At 32.3% G+C, this 24,057-nt stretch overlaps 1 protein-coding gene across 12 annotated transcripts in view; it reads left to right on the top strand.

The window, feature by feature from the left end:
* Nucleotides 1-24,057, top strand: part of LOC145241322 (epsin-2-like) — a 138,132-nt gene that overhangs the window by 95,033 nt on the left and 19,042 nt on the right. For 6 of the 12 annotated variants that reach the window (XM_080104148.1, XM_080104143.1, XM_080104145.1 and 3 more), the window contains 3 exons: nt 4,135-4,480; nt 9,675-10,001; nt 11,773-11,934. In XM_080104148.1, the coding sequence (XP_079960274.1) occupies nt 4,135-4,480; nt 9,675-10,001; nt 11,773-11,934 (835 nt within the window). The remainder of the gene's footprint in view (nt 1-4,134; nt 4,481-9,674; nt 10,002-11,772; nt 11,935-24,057) is intronic. The other 6 variants (XM_080104146.1, XM_080104147.1, XM_080104142.1 and 3 more) reach the window with 2 other exon arrangements.

Below are 24,057 nucleotides of genomic sequence, written 5' to 3'. Positions count from 1 at the left end.
GGTCCTAAGTAATTCGCAAATATATTTTTTCAATCGCCCACACTGAGGATTGAACCTTCAACCTTCATGAAAACATCATTTTTACAATTGATTTTTCCTAGTACTTTAACCACTGTGCCATGTGTCCTTTGGACAATTCTAGTATGAATTTTAGGAGCCTTGTTAAGTTTTGAGACATTTGTGTTGAACAAAGATGGCGGCTTAGTTCAGATCAGTAACCAAGATGGCGGTGCAGTTCAGATCAGTAACCAAGATGGCAGTGAAGAATTAAATGCGGTCCGTGACATAGCAAATGGCAAACTGATTGAATCCAAAATTCGACGATTTTTATAATAATTTTGCGACGTTTTGATTGGTTGTTTAGCTCAGCCGTTGGTTATAAAAATGATTGGCGAATCCATTCGTCTCATACCCCCCCATCACAAGTCAAAAACATTTTACACACACCCTTTTTTGATATAATGGAAAAATCCTTTCGGATTCAATTTTGGTTTCACTTGAGAAAAGGAAAGAAAAATAAAAAAATAAATGAACAAAGAAAAATAAGCCAATAAAATAATTGGGTTTTTTTTTTGTTTTTTTTCTTCTTCTGGTTTTATGGGAATTTGTCTTTATTCTCATCGGTCAAAAAGAATTAATATATTGGTATAATGTGTGCAAAAAGAAGCCATTTTTTTTTTTTTTTATACATATAAAAATAAACACTTTTTAAATATATATAAACATACAAATAGAATACTTTTCAAATACATAAAAACATATGCACAAAAATTCACAATTTTAACAAATGTTTGCCAAAAAAAAAAAGATACAAAAAGAACTATTTGACAAAATAGGAAGTTTACAAAAGGGTTTTAACAAGTGGCCTTTTTTTTTTTTTTTTTTTTTTTAACAAAAAAAAAATGGAAACATTGTTAGGTATTAATTGGTTAATTTAGTAAGGTAGAAATGGTCGCAGTTTAACGTCGTGCCCGGGACAATTTACTTTTTTTTTTTTTTTTGGTGTGATTTTAACTGTTCATGCTTCTCCTTTTGTGTTTCTGAAAAGAGATTTATTCATAATTAGATTCCAAAAAGTTCGGTTATAAAATGTCTTAATTTTATTCTTTTTATAGGGTTAGTGAAAATGTTGGCTATATTATTTTCAGACGTCACATAAGTAAGAGTAATAGATTTTTTTCTTATTTCATCCCTTATAAAATGATATCTGATATCAATATGCTTCGACCTTTGATGAATCATAGAATTATTTGCTAATAAGATACTGCTCTGATTATCACAATGAATTACTATAGGTTTTTTACTTAGATCTGGTTTTGAAATAGATTTCAGAAGGGTGTTCAGAAAAATAGCCTTCTGCGCGGAATGAGTAAGAGCCACATATTCTGCTTCACAAGTAGAAAGTGCAACAATTTGTTGCTTTTTAGTTTTCCAAGAGATCATAGGTCCAGTCTTTGACAGTCTAAAACAATACCCCGCTATACTCTTTCTATCCTCAGAGTTGGCCCAATCTGAATCCGAAAAGCCTTCTAAATTTAGAGGATATGTGGATTTTTTAAATCTTAAAGATTGTTCCTTGGTTTCTTTTTAGGTAACGAAGGATTTGTTTTGCACGATTAAGGTCTTCAATTGTCGGTTTCGATAAGTTTTGAGATAGCTTTGTTACAGTGTAACATATGTCAGGCCTTGTTGTGGTCATCAAGTAGATGAGGCTTCCTACCATTTCCCTGTATATTCGGTTATCTATGAATTTTGTTTCAGTTCTTATATTTTCATTTATGTCCATTTCGACGGGAGTTGAACGCGGCTTACAATCTTGCATTCCGAACTTGAGCAGAATTTTTTCAATGTAATGTGATTGGTTCATAGTTATAGTTTCATTTTCACAGGCAAATTTTATACCGAGGAACCATGAGAGTCGTCCAAGGTCGGCCATTTTAAATTTTTTATTTAATTCATTTTTAACATCTCTTAAAGTGTTTTCACAGTTTGAGGTGAGTAATATATCGTCAACCCAAAAAACCAAATCAACAATTTATTATCTACATTTTTGGTATACATGCACGCGTCTACGGGACATTGTTTGAATTCCTATGCTATTAAATAATTATGGAGTGTTAAATTCCAATTGTGTGCACTTTGTTTTAGTCCATATAACGATTTATTTAATTTCCACACCCAATTTTTATTTTTCATTTTAAATCCCTCTGGAGGGTAAATGTAGATTTCACAGTCAATCGGAGCATTTAAATAAGCATTTTTTACATCCATTTGATGTATTTTTAAATCGTATTGCGTGGCAAGTTGTAATAAAATTCTAATTGTCGTTAAATTTGTCATTGGTGAAAATGTTGCACAATATTCCACTCCAGGAATTTGTGAGAAACCTTTCGCTACAAATCTTGCTTTAAAAGTTTCACTGCCAGAAGCTGTGATTTTTTTTTAGAAAAAACCCAGCGGGAAGAAATTGTATTTTTATCTGTTGGTTTTGCCACTATTTCGTATGTGTTATTTTCAGATAAAGCTTTCAATTCGGATACCATAGCTTGTTCCCATTCTTGGTGGTTTTGTGAATTAATCGCCTCATAACTTTCCGGTGCGCTGTTCAACGAATAACAGTAATCCACGGCGTAATCTTGTCTTTTCAATTTGTAAGAAGTCTGGCCTTTTTCGCTCCCTTATTGGGTATCGACATGTCTGGTTACTTTTTTCGTCAGAAGTACTGTAATTGTCGTCGTTATTAATATTTTCATTGTTATCAATTAAGATGCCAGGCAATATTTCACGTTTTTCATTCACTGGATCGCCATTTTTAAACCTACTTTTTATTTCTAGTTGTAAATATCACCATTTATTACTAATTATTACTTTATATTAATGTATATCTATCTCTATACTTATTACTTGTATATATTAATGTTTTTACTTGTATATATTATCTATTGTTTATAATTACTGGTTCCCTTATTGTATTAAATTCTATACTAGGTCTACTTAGCAGTTGGTTATTCCCCCAGCATATGTACTGCTTCTTTCAGTCGTCTTACTTTCCAACGTTCCTCTCGGTCTATAATTTTTACTTCGTCCTATAATGGTAGATTGTTTCTCTTTTCCTTCCAGATATGGTCAGCTATACCTGACTTTTCAGTCTCTCCACGTACTACAGCTTTTCGATCTTCTTCTAACCATACTTTCAATGGACGATACGTTTCACCTTTGTATAGTTTTCCACATTTACATAGGATTTCATATACACAATTCTTAGTCATGATTTTTTCTGTAGAGGGCTTGACTCTCACAAGCTTTTTCCGGGGCGTTGAATCAACCTGCAAAAAGAACAAATCATTGTACGAGGAAAAAAATGACAGGAAAGATAAAAGTTTACTTACATACTGATTTCATAGATATAAACTGAAAAATAGTGGAGATATTGTATGTTAAATTTTACAATTTCACTGTTTTTACCCATTTTCACAGCTTAAACAGGCCAGTTTGACATTACTAATATAATTTCAATAGTTGCAAGAAATAACTTGTGCACATTTACAATTTTAAAGATAATTTAAACTATTGATAAGAGATTGTTTTTAGAGTAGTGTCACTATTCGCAACACTGGCAGATTCTTTTACTTGTTTAGAATGATTTCTGAACAATATGAATTCAACATGAAAATAAATTAATAAAAAGTATAGTAATATATTAAGATTAAAAATTGTATAATTCGCATCACAAATTTACTTAACTGAAAAAAAAATGTAATAATAGAATGTAAATGTTAGAACTTACTGACAGCAGCTTTGGATATTTTTTATTTTTTGTTAAGTGTTGAGACATTATGTTGAACAAAGATGGCAGTAGTAAATCAAATCTGCGAAAAATCATTGCAGTCATGATCTCGAATGTTGAGTAATTGTTAATAACAAAGATGGCGGCGAAGAATCAATGCAATCCGGTTCAGTCGTTTCAAGACGAAGACTGACTTGCATCTAAAATTCAATATTTTTTATAATAAGGTCAGAGGCTTCTCATTGGTTGGTTGTCCTAACACATGGTTATAAATAAGATCGTCCAAATCAGTGCAGTCATACCCTCATTATTAAGCAAAAACATTTTAACATTTTTATTTTGTCTAGGTTGACTCATTTGAAGCGGGACCAATAAATACCAACCACAAGAACAATACAGATCCCTGGGGTGTTCCCATTCAGGAAACCGCTGCCACGGCCACTACCACCATCTCTGATCCTTGGTTAGCTTCTGGTGGCAGTGGTAAGGCCAGTGCTGGCGCTGGGTGCTTGCCCTCCCCAAGATCAGCAGCAGCAGCAGGAACAGAGACCACGACGACAGCTAGTGCCTGGGAATCACCTATTACTCAAAAGTCATCATCCACTTTGAGAGCCCAAACCCCTGTCACCGATCCTTGGGGCGTACCTATAAGCAGTCCAGAACGGTCCACGCCACAATCAATGTCTACACCTAGTAAGTGACACAATCTTTCTTTTTATATAAGTACATTTTCAACACCAGACTTAATCATACTTTGCAATATTTTTCTTAGTACTTCTGAAGGCATGAATTAGAATTTCAACATATACTTGGCTCATGAATTATTGTCTGAAATTATTTGCATGTTATTTTTAAACTTTTTAATCTCAAAAAAAATAATAAAATAAATATGTTGTCCCCTCTTCTTGGCTAATTAAGCTACTAAAGTAAATTTTATACCATTCATTTGTTTTGCAAACATCTGTGTGTCCATATAAAATTTTGGTTTGGAATGTTCAATATGAATAATATCTCAATAATAATCAATGCAAGTCATTTTATTTTTGTTACCCTAATAGAAAAAAAAAATGGAATTGTGCCATAGATTTTTTTAAAAATATTTCTTGCCAATAAATTTCCAGTAAAAATAAAGTGTTCCATGTTTAGAAATCCCATTATGGACATCTCAATTAAATGACCATCCTTTTTCTCTACAGTAAAAATACTTAAATCTAAGAATTGCAACTGATTTTTTGTAATAAATGTATAAAAAAAAAACTTTAGTTATATTTTAATAAAGTTTTAAAATCATTTTCAATTAATGTAAACAGTCGTATGTAAGCATGATTTTTTTTATATGAATCACTTGCATGTCATTCATTTTTGCCACGTTTATTCTATTGATTCTATGTGTATTTCTAAAGGAATTTAGTTTTTTTACACTTGAAAATGTTAAAAAAAAAAGTCATTTTAAAACACTATTTCTTGAGTGAACATTAAAAAGTCGACATTGAAGGATAAAATAACACATTTTTATTCTTCGTTGTTCAAACTTCAGGGCCTGGCTTTCTCTTTCTCTACACTTCAAGAATGTTTAGTGACAAGGTTTCTCTCCAGAGTTCATCAGTAGTCAACCATCATAATCCCATCTCAGCATCCCTGGTACTTAGTCTCTATATCTCTGTCTTTGTGGAATCTCTTACAGTGCTCGTCACTTATCGTGCCAAGATTCTCTGGAAACAGTCCCTATGCCTTTTGAAAGCACTCCTCATATTAGCTACAAGTTTGGTGTAGTTCCTGGCCTTGTTGCCAAGAAAATTGTTTCATAACTAAGATGAAGGCTTTCCATGCTGCTAGTTCTACTTCATGGACTTTTCAAACTGAGAATCTTTGAGCTGACAGATTCGACGACTGTCAAAGATGCCAGCTTTTCTATGGTCAATCATGTGAGTGAAGCATCATTCATGCTTATTCAGAACTTAAAACTGTTTAATGGAACCAAATGTGCAGAGATTGTTTTGTCTCTGTTCACAAGATGATTTTTTTTGATGTGCCACGTATCAATTCCTCCCGTACAAGCCAGTTCTTTTTCACATAGTAGTAAACTCTGTCCCTACTATCTCACATACACAGAAAGCATGAGTACTTGATGAACCCGGACTGTTGTCCCAACAAGAAGTTCACCATTTTCAGATCAACACAAATATGCCACCAATGCTGAGCATACTTAATTTTGTCCAGCACATACTTTACCATTTCATGTGTTTCATTTAGTGTAGTCGAATGAGCAAGAGATACAGAAGAAAATTGGTTGCCAATGGTCAGTGGAATATGTTTCGCTTATTACTTGTCTTGAACAGTCTTCAAGTGTGGCTTTGTGTTGGGCCACTCCAAGCTTGTGCAGAGGCTACACAACATCCATGCTGTATATAAAGTCCTTAACTTCATAGAAGAAACTGAGTACTTCGCATGCCTTTTGCAGTAAAAACTAGTGTGAACCTTGTCATGGGATGTTGTTGTTCTTTAATCTGAATGCTAGCAAGTCTGAAAATAACTCGGATAGGCTCAAATTGTGAACTAGATCACTTAGTTCCTTTGGATGAAAGGCTGTAGATCAGCTATGTCAAAAACCATTTGTGTATTTCCTTCAGTAGTGGACGTATCCTCACAAGAAATGAAAGTTCTACAGAAGTACTGGAATGTCATTAAAATGAGGTGCAAGATGACTTGCCGAGTGAAGATACTGGAGTTTTACCCGGTTCATTAATAGCAATCAGCGACATGCTTTATCGCTTCCATCTAAATCGTGTGAATCCAAACTTGTGTAATTTCATAAGGACGTTTCAAATGTCGGTAGATTTGTCAGCTCTAAAAACCCAACTCCACTCTAATTCAATCTCCATGTCTCGTCTTAAGATCAACCTCAGACTACGGTCTAGAGGTCAGACATACTTTTTAAATCATTGTTATTAATTTAATTGTTCTAAAAACTCATTTTGTTTACACTATTTCTCTAAACATCATCTTTCTATTTCATATTTATATAAACATTTGTTTCATTTAGAACTTTATTTCAAACAAACAATTTAGGCTAGCAAGGTTATCTGCCATTGTCTAGCATTGCTTATGCTACACTTGTTGTTCTTGGTCCACTGATGAAGCAAGTTGTTGCATTTCCTGCACATCATGCGTGATGCTCAATTTTTCTCTTGGTGGGCAGTTTTCATACTAAAACAGTGATGGTCCGTATGCTTGATGATACTTGTCATTGGTAGCAGCCAATTTTGTATTCGTTGCATACGTAGCAGAAAACATTGGGTATATTCTTGCATAATCTTCTACCTAGAGCCATGTCACTCAGCTGAAATGAAAACTAATCCTGTTAGTGATACATTAGCACGTGTAACCTCAACATAATAACATGCAGTAAGATTTTACCACACACCAATAATGGAGAATCACTGTACAAAAGCACGAAAATAGTGACAATATTTTTAAAAAAGTAGATTGGATGCAAATCAATGATTTTGTAATTCAATGTATCAGTTAGCTTAGATTGGTTGAATATATTTTGACTATTTCCCTGCATAGTTTCATTCTCGCAAAAAAAATATTTTTGGGGTTTATTCAAACTGTCTGAAAATCCAACTCTTCTCCAGGTTTTCATTAAATTGCTGACAAACAAAAATTTACAGAAAGATGTGTTGTGTATCCAATTAAATTGTTTAAACAAAGACGAAGATGACTAGCCAGGCAGGCCCACAATGACGAGCGCATATGACATGATGGATTCAGTTAATGCATTTATTTTGTCTGACACTTACAATAGACAGCATATCTAGTAAAAAAAACACTGGAAATATCAGTGACCTTGCCTTTTCTCTGGTCAGTTATTATTGGATTAATAAAAAGATGTGAAGAGTACAATGGGCAAATGGCTAAAAACTTTCAAAATTTCTCTGCTTAAGTATTACGAATGCTTGTTTTTCATTAGAGAGGGGTGTATTTTAAAGAATGGGGATTTTATTGAAAACAATAAAAAGGATTTTCTTGGGTGAAATCTGAATTGTATAATTCACCTTATTTATTGAATAGCACTAATTTAATTTTTCTTAATTAGCAGGATTATTTGGTTTTTCCCTTGTATACAAACATAACATGCGTAATCAACAAATTACTTGATATTCAGTAGTTTACTGAAAAAAAAAAGTATGAACAATTCCCATTCTATCTTTGCAGTTGAATTTTTCCACTGTTTATTTAAATATGCTTCATATCGCATTAACAATATACACATTCAGAATTTATAGAATCTTTCTTTTTTCATCTACCATAACTTTTGAAATAATATTGCCTTATTTTTATTATATACATTTACTTTACTAATAAGGCACCAATTTATCAAGACCATTAGCCACTCAGGATAAGAGTTAAAGAACATAAGAGAATTGAAAATGGTTAATGGAATGAATAATGCTTGATCATTTATAGGAACAGTTTATGGCGAGTATTTGTTGACATTGAATTTGAAGATGGGCCATGTTGTAGTTTCCAGGGAAGCAGTCCTGGGTTATTGTTCCATAGATTTGAAGTTTTTGGAAAGCAACTTGTTTCATAGATATTCTGCCTCACACTAGGCACATGAAAGAAAAAGTTATTTACTTATAGTAGTAACACGAGTTCTTGCTGTGAATGTCTTACAAGGAGGAACCAGAGATTGGAGCTCATTCAGGTGTTTTTCATGGAAATAATGATGTGTGAAAGGGGCTGTAGAGAAGTAGAAATCATCCCTTGCTAAATTACAAAGTTGATTTTTATACTTTGCGAAAACAAGAAAGAGTATCCGAAGTGCCACGTCCCCCAGATGTGGCAATATCACTCTATCTCATATACAGGATTTTGTCAAGTCCTGATCAGTTCCATCAACCAACTTATAACAGATTGAAAATATGTCTTCTATTTTAGGACTGTTGGGTAAAAGTTATTCCACAGAAATTATTTTGAAAATAGAGCTTCCTCAACAAGTGAGATGTTCATTTTGACTGGAATAAAACAAGGATCTGCACGTTGGTGTTGAAAGAAGCTTGGTTTCAGATGTGTTAAAAGAAACAAGTTCTAAGAAATCTTCAGTGTTCTTTGAGGTGCTACCATAGACAGTTGTGCCATCTGCATAGTTGTCAAAGACCTGGTAGATATACAAAAACGTTTAAGCATATAGAGTATAACACATAATCCTTCCAATAAAACCTTGCTACAAAATGCTAAATTTATATGCGCAGACAAATTATTTATTTAGAAACTGTTACCTATTTCAGAGAGGTATTATGGCTCCATTGACGTAGATTAACTTTTTACTATTTAAAAGGTCATTAAAATTCCATTCACATCAGCAACTCACAAAATGAAAACAAAAGAATGCAGTTCAAAGAACACCAGTAAAATTTGCCATTGAATTTGTTGAAGTGTCTATTTTGAAGAAAGTACAGGGTCAATAGGGGCAAATTGTATGTTCATGATTCCTAATCATAACTAAATTTTATTTAGAATAGTTCAGTTGTTAGTAACGAATGTTGTATTCAAAGATTTTGAGTTTTAAATCATTATACCCACTTTACCAGCATACGAAAAATATTTCCACATGATGCTTTGCACACTACATAAACCCTGTAAACTTAATGTATATAGATTGATGATTTAAATGTTTATATTGCTATGGTCCACTTGAATCTTAATTGTTGAATTTTTACTCAACTGCATCCATCATCGTCTGTCAGATTTTGTTTTTTATCTTCCTCCTGTTATATGAAATATGTGATGATTGTTGTGGTTATTCCCTGCTTCTTTTGTTGTTGTGCTGGTTATGCATTTGTATGTGTGTTGTTAATTTTGTCAAGTGGAAATTTGTCAGGTTCTCATCAGTTAGATCCTTGGAATGTTATCAACACAGGTTCACAACCGCAGTCTGCCACACCGCAGAGTCCTTGGGGTTCTAATGCAGCACCTGCCGTGACAACAACCCCCGTACCTGATGCCTTTGCTCCTCAAATGTCACCTGCTGCCCCAGCAGCCACCAGTAACGGGGTGACACACCATAACATTGATGAGGCCTTTGACATGTTGAGCAATCGTAATACAACTTCTCCAGTACTAAATGTAGAGGACAAGACAGAGGTTTTAGATGGATTTGATCCTTTGGTTGACCGCGGACGCACTGTTGGTGCCGGTGAAGGTAGTGGTAAGTTATGAGATATATTATTTTTTCTCTTTTTTTAATATTTTATTTGCAATTACATCTTAAATTATTCACCCTGCATGTTTATTTTACATAACTTTGCGTCTTTTTTTTTTTTTTTTTTTTTTTTTTAAGGACTCAATAAAAAAATAAAAAATATCAGATGTATTAATGTAGTCATTCTTTTCTATCATTTCTTTCCATCCTGCAATTAGATTTTTAATGTTATATGCTCATAAAATCCTTTCCGTTTTGAACTGAAAAAGAAAACTCAGTTTAGATCATTTTTTTTTTTTTTTTTTTTTTTTTTAAGTAAGTCTTAATCCAGTGCTCGCTACCATTTCTATCAATGATTACATAAAAAGTTTTTAACGAGTTCTCTTTAAATTTTATGACAAAAGAAATGAATATATCAACTATTAAATACGGTTTGAACAAAATTTCTACCTTAAATTTTCTTATACAAAGCCCCAACTTTGAGATGCTTTTACTTTCGACTGGAAAGATGTTTTGTTCAAATTCTGTAATAAAGACAATACTTTTCTCCGATTGGCTAAAAAATATGAAATGTCATTGATTGGTAGAACTTGCATATATAGTGTTTATATGAACACGCTGCAACCACCTAGCTGAGAAAAATCATCTACTGCTAGCAGGCATGCTATGTCAACATGTTTCATTGTTAATAGTCAGATCTAAATTGTGATTTTTTGGGATGTGTAAATCCTAGCAAAAATATTAACCTACCATCTATAATATAAATCTAACCTATCTGTTTAAATGTATATATGTATGTTTGCCTAAAACTTTCGACAGAGGCAGCGGATTTTCACGGGATCAGTATTGTTTTGAAGCTCGACCCTTCAGACGACAAATATCGAAAAATTGGCCCACAACATTAATTTCTTCACCCTCAATTGCATACTTTTCTACAAGGAGTTGCTTTTTTCGCCAATAATTTTGAAAGTCATCCTCTCTTTTTGATTGATAGCCTTAATTTAAACCTTTGCTACTTCCAGTTTTTTGATGGATGCAACGGCAAAGACGTCATTTTCTATTTTTTTTTTTTTTTTTTTTTTTTTTTTTTTGTCACGTTCTTTTCCTCCTTCAGAGTACAGGTTCGATCCTGTCTGTCTACTACCACTTTATTTTTGCTCAACACACACCTCCAAACATCCGGGCAACGCCAGGCACGCAGGCTAGTTTAAAAAAAACTTATTGTGAATTCAGTTATATAGGTTTTATTTTGATGGAAGTAAGAGAAGTCTATTAATTACTGATTTAAAGATGATGGTTGTTAGATTAAGTAGCATTGTGTGCCTTGTCCATGGTATGTTTTCTAGTATTGCTAATTAAAAAGCTTATTGGCAGATGAAATTAAGTCATGCAGTAGGGTTGTGACTGCATTAACAAATTAAATAAATCTGATATTTTAAAAATTTTATTGAGCCTTAATAAACAAACTATATTTGTTACAACTGTTTATATTTTGTTTTTATAATTTCATACCATGTAGATATTAGTTCAATTCCATATTGTTATTGCCATGCACTAGACTGTTTTATGTTTGTATATTTAGTGTCCACCAATGTGTCGACTGTAAAAGTATTTGTTGAATAGATGTTCACACTGCAGATATGTGGACCAAGCGAAGATAATACCAATAGAAACAATTTTCAGCTTTCATTAAAACTACTTGATACATCATTGGGGTTACTGCTTGTATGAAATGTTTTGATGGTTTAATGATTATTTTCATTTGATTACTCTACAGGCAATTCAAGTTCAGATCCTTGGCTCATGTCCGGTGTTGGGAAAAATTTACCAGAACAAGATCAAGTAAAAAAGAAAACCCCCAAAGATTTTCTTGGAGAAAATGCTTCATTGGTCAACCTGGATAATTTAGTGTCAAAAACATCACCCTCATTACCAAAAGGTATGATTTGAAAAAAAGAGAAAATGAAAAGCTATTTTTCTTTGACTATTAAACCAGTTTTTGTTGTTTTATGTAAATCAAGCCTTAAATAGTCACTTTATGCAATGTAATATTGAAATCAAAATCTAAAATGTTCATTTCATGTCAAATTAACAGACTAGTTTTGTTTTTTAATCAAATTATAAATTATGCATTTTTTAATCAACTTATATATTAACTATTTCATAATTAACTAGATTGATTTTTTTTTTTACATTATTTTTTTAATCTCTTGCACACACACATTTTTTTTTTTTTTTTTTAAGCAAGCTTTGATTTTCTGATAAAGCTGATATACTGTTTTCCTTTTGTCACGTATAAGTAAAATCTTTCTCTGTGGAAGAGAATAACAATGAATCTGGTTAGTTAAACTAAACGTCACATAGTTGTGCTATTGTTCTAGATATCTCCTGTTCATGGAGTTTGGTTTCAACACACATTTGTGCCATTCTCAAAATGTCATAACTGTCTGGGAGTAATAATATCTAGCAATCTCCAATTTGACGCTGACTATATCCAATAGCGTTAATAAGGAGCTTTGCATGTTGCGTATCTTGTTTTACCAAATTCTTCATGAATTGCATTTGTTGACTAGGCTTTACAAGGCAATGATTCGTCCCCACTTCGAATACAGGTTTCTAGTGTTCGCTGGAATTGGCAAGATGTTCTCTGGTTCTCTTGAGCGTCTACAGCATCGTGCTATCACATATATACATATTCCCTGTCGTGACCCCTGGAGTATATGATCTGCTTGAATTAGATCTGCTGTCTACTTGCTGGAATATAACAGTTGCTTCTGTTGTCTATAGATTATTTCATGGTTCTTGCCCAACTGCAATGCTTAAATACTGTCTTGTGCTGCAGCTGACCAGGCCAATTCTGTGACGATGTACATTCACATTAGACCCTTTGCATAATCACAGTATTGTTTGCTCAGGTGCCAGCAATCTCCTTTCACATTCTGATTGTGTGAATGAACATGTATCACTGTCACATTTTCAGAGTTCAGTATTGGCTAATTATCATGCTGTTCCTAAGTTTTATGCATTCCCTAATTAGCTTAGAAGCGTCTGTCTCTTACTAATGGTTTTATGACCATGGCTTAATAGAGGAAAATCAAAAATTATAGTATTCAGTAACATTAATGCCTTGCATTTTTAGCCTGATGATTCCCTATGGGAGATGAAATGTAGCTTAATTACCATGTGTGTGTGTATATGTATGTGTGTATATATATATATATATATATCATTTAATATGCTTTTGTTTAATTTTACTTCAGTCGAAGTTCTCAGAAATCAAGAGGCTCACTTTCTGGTGCTAACACTTGATTTCTACATGAGATACATAAATATTTGAATATTCCATTGAAGTTCTCCTTTACTTTAAAGACACTGAGTTAAGGTGAGAGCATAATTTTCCTCTCACCAATCAACCATTTAAATGTTATAGTATATTTTTCTGGTGGTTTCTTAGTCTTAGTTGATTCCAGAACAAGAATTCATCTAGTCTGGTGGAGTAACTAGCTTCGTGCTGTTACTTGAGCTAACGTCACTTGGAGAAGGTGCACCATTTCGTAAAAGCCAGTATGGGTTAGCCATACAGATTTTTGATATTAAGTCAGGGTTTACTTGTAGTAAAAAGTATCCTCATACCAGCTTATCAAGGCCTTAAACACTCAAGGACAGTGTCTAGTAGATATTCAAGTTCTCGTGTGTGTGGTTAAATATAATTGATTTAAGTGGTCCTAGACGTTGTATCAAAGTTTAGTTACCCAAAGGTGCTGAGTTCAATCCTGAACAAAGGCAGTGAAAAAGTAACATTCAAAACAGAATCAGCAACTATGTCCCAAAGCCTAGCTGGAGTCCGAACACGGTACCCCCGTAATAATAATAATAAAGGGTTGGGTTTGAGACTCCTAACAAACGGTTCTCCAGTTCAATACAAAACACCTGACAAAGGCCGGAGGGCAAAACGACCGAAACATTGTGACAATAACAACCAAGATGAGGAAATCAGCCTGACAATCTCAATCAATGGAGTAAGTCTGTTTCTGACATCATTAAAGGGAGATAACTTAGAAATTAAATTAAATAATGTATATTTTAATTGAAGCTCAATACATTAAGAATCTGCTTCTACGCACATTGATAGCAATATAATTAACATCTGCGCCTGACTATTTTTTAAATGAGATGTTTAAAAGTTTTGAAACTTTATTTATTTTGATTGTTAAGTTGATTAAATGAGTTTTGGTATGAAATTCCTATTGACTACAAAAAAAAAAGTACCTGAAGAAAGCCAGAGAATATGACTGAAACGTTTATTATATAAACAGCACAAATCATCTCAGTAATATAAATAAGTGATAATATCGGCATTAAAATAAAAAGTGGCAATGTTTATAAACAGATTTTTTTTTGTTACTCAAACGAAATATCTGCATTTCATCTGACAATTCTCTGAAGGAATTAAATGCAGACATGTCTGCGTAACTTAATTGCCATGAATATATTTTCATACTTTACTAAACTTTACTCGCATACTGAGCATTGTTGAAGTAAATACTGAAAATTTAGACCTGATATATTCTATCACCTTATAATATTATGTGTGTACATGAAATGGTATTATATCCTCATACATGTTTCATCTTCATTAATAATTATTGGTGCGGCAATATATAACGTGTTGCACGACTTGAACTCTAGTCACCATTGATTTTCAAGATCTAAGATTCTAATCAATGCAACCACTGTGATAGCCATAGTGTGGAGGAACTGCAGTATTATGACAAGAAATCCTAAATTCGAATTTTGAATTCTGAGTTTGGATGTGTCATACTTAAGGGCCCAAAGGTGGGCAAACATCTTAGAACTTCTTTCTTTGACTGTGATTGTGTGTGTGTGTGTGTGTGAGAGAGCTACGGTGTTATAATTATGGAAAAAATTTGTATTGCTTAGATTACTGTTCTCATCTTGTTATTATCACAACGTTTTGGCTAATATAACCATCAACCTTCTTTAGGTAAATCATGTTGAAATCAGTGAATCTGTATGGAATTTGGAACGGAACCCTTCATTTAATCCATAGAGGTAGCTTGCTCTCATTCTGTCAGCCATGACTAGGTAAAAGTAATTCGCAATTGTAATATTAACTAGCGAGACCTGTGAAAATCCCACAGGGGACTCATTCATATGTAATATATCGATATTGGCATTCTGTAGATGTTCAGTGTAAATGGAGATGCTCTGCTATTATTGTAGCTTTTTTGTTAAAACTGCAAAAGTATTTATCTAAGCTAGAAAGGACGCCCGGCAAAGCTCAGTCGTAAAATACGCTTAAATATGATATTTTAATTCTTGGAGGTTTCATATCTATTATTATAGAGTTAATGTTCTATCGATTTTTATGTTATAAAGTTGTGATTTCAAAAATAAAAAAAATATATCCATATGACTTGGGTGCATTAGGTTGAATCGAAACAGAAATAAAAACTTATGAAAATAATATATGCACATATATATATATATATATATATATATATATATATATATATATATATATATATAACTTGAGTTCCTTCAGTCATAATCGAAACCGAAACACAAAACTTATAAAGAATTCTTGACAAAATAATTTATGACAAGAAATGGAAGTACATACAATTAAACGACCCTAATGTAAGTGTGACACAGAAAATAACACACTCTATAGTATTAATATATTCATAGAAGAGTGTCACTTAGAACTGAATTTAACTTAGTACTTTATCAATAGTTGCAGATAGTATGAATTTTGGAAGCCTTAAATCTATTTTTGTTTTTATTTGTGCAGTCTTATTACTTATCAATATAGATCACTACTTATTACTATATTGATATGTAATCCTTATCTTATCTATTATTTATAATTAATGGTTCCCATATTGTAAATTCTATACTAGTTCTACTTAGGTTATCACTGCAAAATAATGCGCGCTGCTTTGTCTTGCACTGCGTCGTTCTTGTCTATAATTTTTACTTTGTCTCATAAGAGTAGAATATTTCCCTTTTGCATCCATATGTGGTCCATCATACCTGACAATATATTCACATGTTACTGCTTTCCAATGTTCTAACCTTACTTTTAGTAGGCGATATGTCTCATGTTTGTATATTTTTGCACATTTAATGGCATCTCACACACAGTTCTTTGTAAGGATTTTCCATAGAGAACTGACTTGCACAAGATACTTTTGGAGAATTGAATCTTTCTGAATATTGTTCTGATGCCGTATGGATTACATATTCTGTAAATTTTTTCTGACATGCCCTTCTTGTATGGTATACGAACTGTGGTTGATTTTTGGGTAGTGTCCTTTGGTGTTTGGTTCAAACTAATGTCATGCTCTCTAGATAGTTGTTTTGGTGGAAAGTTCCTCTTAAATTGTTCATCTCCTGATATGTATTGCTGTTATTACATATTGCCTTTGTTCAATATTTAGATAATAAACAATTTCTTTTTTCACATAATATAGATGATAGAAGTTCAAATTTAGATGAATGATCAAAGTTGGCTTTTGATATACGCACATGACCTAAACCCTTGATCAGTGGAAGTTATCCACATATCTAAGAAGGAAATTTGTATACAGTGTAGAACGATAAATTGTCACCCTAAAGAAAACAACACTAAAGCTTTACTTTAAAACTTTTATTGAAAAAAAATCAATTCAAGTAGCTTGATTATGTAGTAGAGCTGATATCTAATCAATGTAGTCGTCTTCAGCCTCAATCACCGCCTTGATATGGGTCTGGAACTGGGAGTATGCCTTTTTCACAAGCGCTGGTGGGAGCTCAGCGAATACTCGGCAGATGGTGGCAAACAGGCTGGCTTTGGTGTTGTGGAAGATCATGTTGGTGATGTTTTTGACGTATGACAACAAAGTAGTCCAGCAGGTTCGGGTCGGGTGGGGGGGGGGGCAGTGAGAGAAGGGTTCTAAAGCTGGCCTGGGTCCTTTTGGACTTGTGTGCTGACGCAGAGTTCTGCTGCCATACCCATGGCCTGCCAGTAGCCACCTGATTGCACCAGGGGATCACCAGACTCTGCAGCACATCCAGGTACACTTTGGTGTTGACTTTCAAGCTGACTTCAGAGATGTAAGATAGCCTAAAATGGCCCTCACTTGAAACCGCACCAAAAACCATAATTGTGGCCGGAAACTTCATTAAGCTGTGCCCTCAAGCATTGAACCATCAGGATTTACATTTTGAGGGTGCTGGCAATGGTCCTGCTGTCATAACTTGAATCGGGAGAGAGCAGGAGTTATACAGTGGCACATCTCCGATCTTGCTCATTACATGATCTCACTTTCAGACATGATAGAAGGCTCTTATCGCTCTTGGAATTTGTACACAATTGGCCAACTAGTAAATGGTCTGCAACAAAAAAAAAAAAACAGTTTTCATCAAACGTAAATGGAATCCTATCGTCTTTTGCAATGCAACAATTTTATCGTTCAACCTTGTAGATGGACAGTTAAGGTTTACATGCTCCAATAATGTTCTAATATCTTCCTGATAAGATCAGAGTATGAATGTGTCATCCATAAATCGTAGCCACAGTGTTGATCCTAACACTAATTCCTCAAAGTATTCTATGTATATATTTGCCAATTTTGCCAGTGATCCCATCGCTAGATCTCTTTCCTGCCGGTATATATCAGATTCACAAAGTATGTGGTTTCTACAAAGCGTCAACATCTCCATTAGATTATCAATTAAAATGCAAGTGTATTCTTGCACTAGTGAAGTATCTGAAGTCAACGTGTCCCATACCACAATTTTGTCAGTAGCTACTTTCGTTAAGATTTATTACATCTAAATTCACTATCTGATTGAAATGAATGGAGCATTGTTTTTCCACACATATGATGGAAATTATTGGGATGATTATATTAGCAGGAATCCGCTTAATGGATAGCATGCTGAATCTTGGGTGCTGACATTGGGCCTTAATTGAATACGATTTTTGTGAATCGTAGAAAAACTATATAGGTGTGTTAGTTTGTGGAAATGCTATATTAGTTGTCTATATATTTTGCAGGTGGTATTAGGTCATTGTTCTTACTGAGAATCTATGATGGCTTTCTATTTTCAAGGTGATTCTTTTTTACTTTATAGTAGCCACCAGATCCTATTAAATCTGCCAATTTCTTTGAATATTAAGCTCTATCCATTAATATTGTAGCATTGTCTTTGTTGCTGGCAATATTATATCATCAATACTGTATAGTGGCCAATACTTTTTCTTTTAAGAGATTTGGATGCTTTCAATTTTCAAATACTCAAATACTTGTCTCACTTAGCTTATCTCCTTATGCTTTGGATTTATTCAAGGCTGCCTCTTCTATTGGAGCTATCATATCTAAGTATGAAATCTACTTGATCGTTGTGAGGAACTTGAGACCTTTGTTTAGGCATTGATTCCTCAGAAAAAGTTAGCTACTGCTTACTTTGTTAACAATGGCTCTTATTGGTGAATGGTGATCATGGAGTCTTACGTACTTAGCTTTCAGATTTTCCAATTTTTTTATTTGATGAAATTTGACCTTAAATTCTCACTTATGATATATCCAGGTATTCTTAGATGCAGATTTTGTCCTCAATCAGTGATATAGTTTCTAGGAAGGGAGCAAGATTACTTGAGATTTCAGCTTATAATTGGTGTTTCTTCCATTGGTAGGTTCTATCACAGATGAGCTCATGTCCTCATCTTCTGATCCTTTGCGTTCTCCTGGAACTGACTAGTAATTTCAAGGTTAAACCTAGTGAAACTAACTTTAAATCACATCATCTAGTGTTTCATTATTTTTCCCAATTTTGGTATAGTTTTTCGATTTGAGATCTACAAACTAATATCTATAAAGTTGAGTTTTCTGACGTTGATATTAAAAGCTTACTTTTTCTATTTAAAATTTTTTAAAACAAACTTAATATACTCAGTCATGGATATGCAAGCAACTACATGAAGATTAACTAATTTTCATATTCCTTTGAAAAACCGGCTTTAATTATTTTTTATGATTTCTTATTAGATGATTGGTTTAATTTAACTATTATGCTTAGTTCATTTTATACATAGTTTCTACATTCTGCATAATTGTGTAGAATTTACGATGAAAACATTCTAGCACACTGATGTTTGTTTATATATATATATATATATATATATATGAATGTGTGTCTGCAAAACATCTTTACCAAACTCCTCTCTAAACATTTGGTCTCAAGACTTGAAACTTGATATATAGGGTATTTGACCTTCAGGATCATTTTTTATTTGTTTTTTAGCCTCTGTGTAGCAAATTGGCCAATTACCGATTAATCAGTTTTCTAATGCCGATTATCAGCAAATTTTGTTGTCATAAATGATAATAATTATATTATAAACAAAGACAATTCAACTCCCTTTTTTTTGCTTGCCAGCGAAAATGCATCAAAGAGACATCCATCATTTACATCATATTATCAGATAACAAGCATGATGCACTGTTAACATGTACACTTTTACAACTGCACTGAATTTGAGGCAAATAGATAAGCATATGGAAAATTTTCCTCCTCTCTTCCTATCGAATTAATATTATTTTTTACTTTAAATCATTTGTCAAAGAAAATTATTACTTCATCTTTCAGTTTTCATGTTGAGGAATTATACACTAAATTGCAACAGTTTGCAAACCAAAAATAAAGCATTCTTCATTAGTCATACTCTCGTTCCTCATTTTGGACTCTTGCTACCATTATATATATTTATTTTTCTGATTTAGATAATGTTCATTTTATTTAGATAAATTACTAATTAGATATCAGACACAAGTAATTTAAATACGTAAAAAATAAACTAAATATTGATAACAACGTTCAACCATTATGGAACCAGTTTGATATCGATTCCAAGAATAAGATTACAGTTACCTGCAAGTTGTGTCAAACCATCACATCAAAAGGTGGCAAATCGGCAAAAGCTTTTACAATGACTAATGTTAAACCATCTTAGAAAGGGTCCTCCAAAAACAGCAAAAGTTGCAGATGAGAAAAGGAAGCACAACGAATGTTCGGGGACAAACATTCCAGGAACAAGTGATGGCAACTACAAACCTTCAGTAGAACACCAAAGTACACTACAATGCAAAAGTATTCAACTTTAAATACTGAAAAGATTAATTATATTCACTTAAGAATTGGAAATTGTACTTTGTATTTTTTAATTTTATTTAATAAAGGCAAAAAGCCATAATAGTGGTCAGACACTTAACAAATATTAAGTTAAATTAGCAGTTATGTTAATGTGTCAAAGCTGTCTGATGAGTCACTTGGCAATGAAATGGTTTAAATTTAATAGGAAAGAGAAAAGTAATTAATTGGCCAGTTAATTGGCAAATTAGCCAATTACTGATTACCTGCCAATTAATCTGTACACCTCTAAAATAAATATATATATATATATATATATATATATATATAATATGCAAATTTAGAAACAAGAATAAGCTTGAATTTCCCGAAATTCATTCTATGATTGTCCATAAATACTAAGTGACATTGTGGAGGTTTAAGATTCAGTCCTCAGTGCAGACAGTACTAGTAATACAATTGCGAATTACTTAAGACTTCTACTCAGATGTTGGATGGAACAAGAGTATGCTACTTCCATGGATTAAATAAAAGGCGCAGTTTGATATTCCATATAGATTCCTGAGTTTGACAAAGATTCTAGAGTTCTGAAGAAGGTAGGTTACATCAACTGAAATGTTCAAATAATATTGAAGACAAGGAAAATAGTCTGAATAACTTAAATTATCCATCTTTATCTAAAAAATTTAGAAACATAAAAATGTTTCTCTATGTCTATTTTTATTATACCATTCAGCTTTATTCATGTATTGAACACTATTGAATAAATACTGCAGCAAATAAAAAAACTTATGCAATAATATAAGTTTATAGTAGTTTGTTTAAAACTAACAAAAGAATAAATCAGATTGTATGAGTAAAATAGGAAAGGGAACATCTCATCTTTTGCTACTTGTTGAACGAAACATTGAAATAAATTTTTTAGTTTTAGATTTAACTCGTATATATATATTATCATATGAAAAGTATAAATATATATATTTGTATTTTTCAAAGTAGTTTATATATTTATAAATTAGTATTGATGTTTTATTTTTGTATTTATGTACAAAACTTGAATTATCTTTTTTCTAAAGTGTATTTCATTTGTGAACTTGAAAGTTGTTGCAGATTCCTGTACCACTTGACACCTGTTGCATGTTAATATATTCATATACTAGAATTGATGCTTAGTCTAATATTGCTAGTTGCTGATCTTGCTGCCATTTTTGCTATTTAGGAAATTGTGCATGCAACTGATTTAGGTACGTAAATGCACATGTTAGAGAGCTTACAATGTTTGCTACCATTTTCATTTTTTCAGAACCCGTCGTATAATTATACTGAAATTGATGAACATCATTTTCATACTTAAAAGAAGTTATTTTCGTATGAAACTCCTGGAAAATGATCTTCAATGATTATTCAAAGCAACAATAATAATATTAGGTCAGCCCATAAATTTCTTTCGTTTGTTTCATGGGTAACTCCTTGAATATTTGGATAGTGATTTTTCTGAAGGCAGCCATAAATGATGACTTGTGATCTGGATACAAATTCACTGGGCACCCATTTTTCGAGCTTAGGAACTTTTCAAAATTGTTGAAGTTGGCAATAAACTGTTGTATGATTTAAGGAAAGTTCAGTTATCAATTTTTCAACTGATGCTGCAGCATTTTCTTTATACGATTTCACAAGAAATTCTTCAAATATAAAAAAAAAAACTGCGCATTCTAATTGGTCTTCATCTTTTAAAGGCCAAATTTGCATTTCTGAATTTTGTAAACAATTTTTGTACATAATTTTATTCGGATAATATCCATAAGCGGAGTGAATATGTTTTGTTTCAACTGTAGACTTGCAACTTTTAACTTCTAAAGCAATATGATCATTGCATATCTGCAGGTTTCAAAGACTTTCAACAGTGAAATATCAAATTTTCCTTAAAATCAAAATTCTAGAAGTTTCTATTCAAATACATATTTTATAAATTTAATGGTGTGCAAATATATGTATACACACACACACACACACACACATATAACTATATATGATAAACATTTAGTCTCGTACATTTTTGCATATAAAAATTTGGGTAGAACTGATGAGATGATCAAAATAGAATGTGTTATTTAAGAAACGAAATTCATTTAATTGATGCGCCGAACTTTGATCAAAATAAGGCAGATGCCTGATTGATCGGATTCCACCACAGACTATTGACTCTGCAATACAAATCTTAAATCCTTTTAGATCTGCTATGCTCATTTTGGGAGGAAAGTTTGAATCCATCTATATGTAAAATAGCAACGTATGTACTCTCATATCTCCAGTTCTAACAAATCATCAGCCATCCTCCCAATTACTGATGGAACTGGCAAGATTGATCCTCTGAGTTAAATGCCCATGAGGCCAGACCCCTCATTAAACTTGGTCTTACATCCAACCCTTATTATGAGTAGGTAGGAAAATGAAAATAGATATTGTTTTTGCATTAAACCCAAAAAGTCTGAAATTCCATTCAAGAGAAAAGGCCAGTCAAAATCTATGTGTATCATTTGTTTACGTAAGAGCAATATAAATTTTAAATAATGCATTTAGTTTCTCATTTGATAACTAACATTCCTCGTATTGACTTTTTGAATCATCCTGGGAAAAGAAATACTGATTAATCTTTTGTATGCATGGCAATTGAAATGGTTTGTATTGACTAGTTTTTGCAGGATATTTAATTTTTTCAAACATTTAAATGTAAAAATAATATAAGATTTTTATTGGTTAATATGAATTTTGAAGGAATCCTAAAAAATTTGGCTTGGTACTGTTTCAAAACACCTTATCGCCTAAAACATTTATATTCAATTGTTTTTGTTTTGTCTTTTTTTTTTTTTTTTTTTTTTTTTTTTTTTTTTTTTTTTTTTTTTTTTTTTTTACAAAAAGTTGTTTAATAATATATACAGTAGAACCCCGGGATACAGCATTAAAAATTAGTAACAAAATACAGTGCAATATATAATACACATGTATATAATCAAATTTCGGATCCAGATCAAAGTGTAGTATCTGTTCTTCAGATCTACACTTCAATTTCTTGTTCTGTCAGTGGAGGAGAAATCCTTCACGACTGAGACAATTTTTATTTTTGTTCCTTTTCTCCACATTAAAAAACGACCCTGGTGTCTAACTCTGTCCTGTGGGGAGGCATTGTAAATAGGAACATTATAAATAATATTGTAATCAGGGGCCAGAAAAACATTGTATTCCATATCATAACCTGAAAAAAATGTATCCCTAGGCTCACCGTATCCCGGGGTTCTACTGTATATTTTATTGCCTGTTGGAATAAAATCAACATGTCAGCTTCTTTTTCAAACAAGCATAGCTGCATTATAAGAACAAATGAATTTGTAAAAAGATTAATCTATAGGAAATATAGTCACTCACGATTGGATCAAATTGGGTAAATAAATTATTTTTATTTATTTTTTTAAATAGTTCCAAGCAACATATTTTAAGATTCTCTGAAAGTTAATATTAAGTTATTTTTTATTTTTTTTTATATATTTTCATTTACCATTCTTTCATGTTTTTTCTTTTCTTTTTTCTTTTTTTTTTTTCTTTTTTTTCTTTTCTTTTTTTCTTTTCTTTTTTTCTTTTCTTTTTTTTCTTTTCTTTTTTTCTTTTTTTTCTTTTTCTTTTTTTTCTTTTTTTTTCTTTTCTTTTTTCTTTTTATTTTTTCTCTTTCCTTTTTCTATTTTTCCTTTTTCATATTTTTTCTTTTTTTTCTCCTTTTTCTTATTTTTTCCTATTTTTCCCCTATTTTTTCCTTTTTTCCTATTTTTTCCTATTTTTTTCTTTCCTATTTTTTTTTCTTTCCTATTTTTTTTTCTTTCCTATTTTGTTCTTTCCTATTTTTTTTTCTTTC

This window comes from Euprymna scolopes, chromosome 20, assembly GCF_053919585.1.
Source record: "Euprymna scolopes isolate OS-2025 chromosome 20, ASM5391958v1, whole genome shotgun sequence".
NCBI lineage: Eukaryota > Metazoa > Mollusca > Cephalopoda > Sepiida > Sepiolidae > Euprymna > Euprymna scolopes.
This window is presented reverse-complemented; position numbering and strand designations above follow the sequence as displayed.